General features: G+C 46.0%; 1 protein-coding gene across 1 annotated transcript in view; it reads left to right on the top strand.

Moving 5' to 3' along the window:
- The window catches only part of ETS2 (ETS proto-oncogene 2, transcription factor), a 127848-nt gene extending 124961 nt beyond the window's left edge, over window positions 1-2887 (top strand). Inside the window, exon 10 of the mRNA XM_005429744.1 lies at window positions 2755-2887. Coding sequence (XP_005429801.1) covers window positions 2755-2887 — 133 coding nt within the window. The remainder of the gene's footprint in view (window positions 1-2754) is intronic.
- Window positions 2888-4097: the final 1210 nt, after the last annotated feature.

Here is a 4097-nt window from a genome sequence, read left to right on the forward strand (position 1 = left end):
CAGCAGGATTTTTTCAATCCTGCTCTGCAGTGAGGTGTGTTTTTCACGAGGGCAGCGTGACCCACCTTTCATCCCAACCCTTGTGCAATGCTTGGAAGAACCTCCTGCTTTTATGAGCCTGCTCCTCATAACTCATCTGCCAAAGAGAGCTCAGCACAGCCAAGCTCAATAGAAAATATCCCTCTGGGGAAAGAGAAGCATTCTCCAGGCTTTGGGTATATTTGCAGCAGGCAGATGAAATGCATAAATTCAAAGGGTAGGTAGAGGCTCCGAGGAGCTGAAGGCAGCCAGGGTACTCAGACATTAGGCACATTTATTAAGGATGGGGTTTGGGGTTTTTTTTCACAGGGAATGTTAGCGTTCCACGTCTGACTTTCCCAGCTGTAGTAAAACACACGGTGGCATTTTGAAAGCGCCGTGAATCCCCTCGCTTTGAGTGCTTCCTTGGTAGGAGACCTTGGCAGAGGCAAAAATCCTGGAACAGACCAAGAGCTGAAAGCAGGCACAGCTAAAAATCACAGGATTTAAGTGCTATGAATGGTGAGTTTGTCTCCAAGAGAGGCACAAAGGCTTTACCCAAAGGAGATAGCGTGGAAGCAGTGGGGTTGTTCGGGATCTTCATCCCCTTTACCAGCACAAAGCTACTTTCTGCCCCCAGTGAGCACCGTGGGTGCAGGCTGGAGGCTGATCAAAGCAAAGGAACAAACAAATAAATAAATAATGAGCAGTGCCTGTCAATCCCAGCCCTCTGAGGGCCGAGCAGCCCAGGAGCCAGCCGTGATTCCACACACAGCCCGCGGGCGAAATGGAAACCAGACGGGAACTTCTCCAGCCCCACTGGGCTCGCCTTCCACCAGGTCTGCAATTAATTAAAACTGCAGGGGAGGCTTTGAATAACCCCTTTGTGGAACAAAATACACGCAGTCAAAAAGCCAGCTGACAAACACAACAAAACTGACTTCATGGTTTCTTATGAGAAAACCATTAATGGCCGGAGAAATGAAGAAACACTTTGTTCAAGTCACTGGTGTGAATGCAGCATATTCAGATTACAAAGCAGTCTTGCCCTGCTGCAATAAATATCCTATAGCTTTATCCATGGGTAACCAGGTGTGTAAAAGCCAGGAAAAACACATGAGGTTTTTAGTTAGCATACAGTACCTACTATTGCATGTTCCCAGAGTCCACTCACAAGGAGCCAGCGCTTCGATGCCTCTGATGCAGCAAGAAACTATGGGGCAGCCACCTGACCCCCCTGCCATGGCTCTGGCTTGATTTCAGCTCTTTATCCATGCCCTCCTCTCGTGTCAGCACCCAAGGGAGAGCAGGGCTGTGTGCTAAAATGTTTAATAAAGAAATCTCCTTTACCTCGGGAGCGCGCCACCTTCTTTTCCACAGCACTGATGAGCTGTGGCAGGTTGCACTGTCAGGCAGGCAGGGAGAAGTAGGGAAAAACACATCATATTTGGGGAAAATATTTACAGTCTCCAGCCCCCAGCTGGGTGGCATTTAGCAGTCTGTTATGTGGCAGGTCAGAGAAAAGGCTGTGACAAATTTCTCTCTTTGTACTGGTGGTGAAAGCGATACTCACCCCTTGTTTTACTGCCAGCACCCAAAAGCAGCTCAGGAGTGCCCAAGCCTGGCTGATTCCTACCACAGATCCCTCTTGCAGTGGCTGGTGACCCTCTCTCTGTGATGTTTGTGAACCCACCACCCATGAGCCAAGGAGAGTCAGTCCATGAAGCACAGACCCAGCAGGTCCTGGTCTGGTCTCACATCACGTTCTCCCTTTGGGCACCTGAAATCCCTGAAATGCCTGAAATGCCTGAAATCCCTTTTTGCCTGCACCAGCCCCTCAGCTCTGTCTGGAGGCTCCCATCCTAACCTGCAGCTGAGACTGCAAACCTCATTTCTCTTCCAGACCTAATCCAGCCCAGGATCCCCAGTTCCTTGTGGGAAAAGGCAGCCACCACGCCAAGTCAGCATTCAGTCACAAACCTGGATTATTTTTGGCAATACCATCGTTACCATCCAGAAACACAGTCATTTTCAAGCTTGGATTCCTAAAATGAGAGAAATTCTGACCAACAGACTGTATTTTCATCAGGTTTTCAGATAAAGCAGCAGTGCACTGTGTCATCTCCATGGTTTGACAAGAGCTGTAACTGACTGTCTGCATTTGTCTCCATCACGTGGAGATTTGCTCGAAGCATGCCAGGAAGGATAACAAATCATTGGCTCACTTCTAGAATATGGAAAGAGTCCACTGGAACACAAATGAGAAAACTGTTCCTACACATTCACCAGCCCTCAGAAACCTGAAAGATCCAACTTGCTGAGGAGGCAAGTGTGCAAATTCAGCACCAGTTTCTTTGGGCTGTATTCTGAATTTTTGCTACATCATAGCGAGTCATCTTTACACATTTATGACCTGGAGCCAAGGCTAATCCAATCCCAGGTGAAACCCAATCATTTCATACATTAAGGTGGTCCTGCCTCTTCACCTTGTCCTGCCTGGTACCAGACTAATTCCCTTCAGATCCCTGAAATATGAGATGATGATACCATCCTCTGGGTAAGCAAGATGTGCTGAAAGCAACCATGACCACAAGGCTTCAAATCCCAAGAGACTGACTCAAAATCTCATTTCATATCTGCCCCACTGAAATCAGACCCCATCACAGCTCTCAGACCTTTGCTGTCTTTTCTAATGCACACATAGAGATGCTCTGTGCCTCACCTGCCTCCTGACAGAGGGATCATGAAGAAGACAAAGATGATGAAGGCAAAGATGAAGACGATGAAGACAAAGAAGAACAAAGACAATGAAGAAAACGTAGAAGAAGAAGGTGAAGATGGTGACAAAGACAATGAAGAGGAAGTATAACTTAAAGATACATAGAAGAATAAGAGTAGTGATAGGAATAAGAATTTAGCGCTACATAGAAGAAGAAGAGGAATAGGAGTAAGAATTATAAAATCCATAGAAAAAGAGGAATAAGAATTTAAAAAGCTATAGAAGAAGACTAGTAATAAGAATAATAATTTTAGAATCCATAGAAGAAGAGAAATAAGAATAAGAATTTTATAATCCATAGGAGAAGAGGAAAAATGATAAGTAGAATGGGAAAATTGTAGAAGAAGAAAAGAAGAAGCAGAATAGTGAGAATATGAAGAATGATTTAGAATTCCATCAAGGAAGATAAAATCTAGTAAATAAGTGAAATTTAGCAAATAATTTCTGTTTTCCAATCAAATTTGTGATGCACAAGAGCAGAGTCTCCTTTTCCAGATTTCCAGTCTCCAGATTTCCTTTCTCCCCTCTCCGAGTCATTCATTGATGGATTTTGCACTTCAGTCCCAGGGAGTGCCCTGGGAGCAGCGACTGCTCAGCCCCAGCACCTGTGGGAACCCAGAAAGGTTGGAGCCAGCTGGGATCGGGCTCTGCTCCCGGGGAATGAGGGATGGCCTGAGAGGGAGAGGCCTCCAGCTGTGCCAGGCAAAGGAACTGGGAACCATCCGTGCCAGGAAAGGGTTTTCCAGCCCAGGGCAGGGGTGGAGTCCCCATTCCTGGAGGGATTTCAAATCCATGTGGATTTGGAGGGACTTGGATCAGGGGTGGCCCTGGCAGTGCTGGGAATAGTTGGGATGGATCTCCAAGGGCTTTTCCAGCCTAAATGATTCTGTGATTTCATCAGCCCCCACCTGCAGAGCTGCATCCAGCACCTGGGTCAATATCAGGATGTGGAGCTGCTGGAGAAATCCCAGAGGGGCTCATGGAGATGCTTGATACACATTGCTTTCCTAAAGTGCACTATTTATTCAACAGAAATTGTATCTATAATTGAAATTATGGAGAAGAAGCACCTGCTGTTGTTTCAGCTTATGTAACACATATAGATGATAAAAAAATGATCAGTGATAAACCAAGAGATTATGAGACATGGCATTAAATTCAAGGTAGTTGAGGGCAATCCAAGATGTCGCTTTTATTTGTGTTGTTATCAATCCATGTAGGACAGGTTGTTCCCCATGCCTTGAGTCTTAAAATCATGGGAGGATGAGATGCAAAGCTACAGGCACACAGCTCCTTCACC

Source organism: Geospiza fortis, unplaced genomic scaffold (genome assembly GCF_000277835.1).
Source record: "Geospiza fortis unplaced genomic scaffold, GeoFor_1.0 scaffold302, whole genome shotgun sequence".
Taxonomy (NCBI): Eukaryota; Metazoa; Chordata; class Aves; order Passeriformes; family Thraupidae; genus Geospiza; species Geospiza fortis.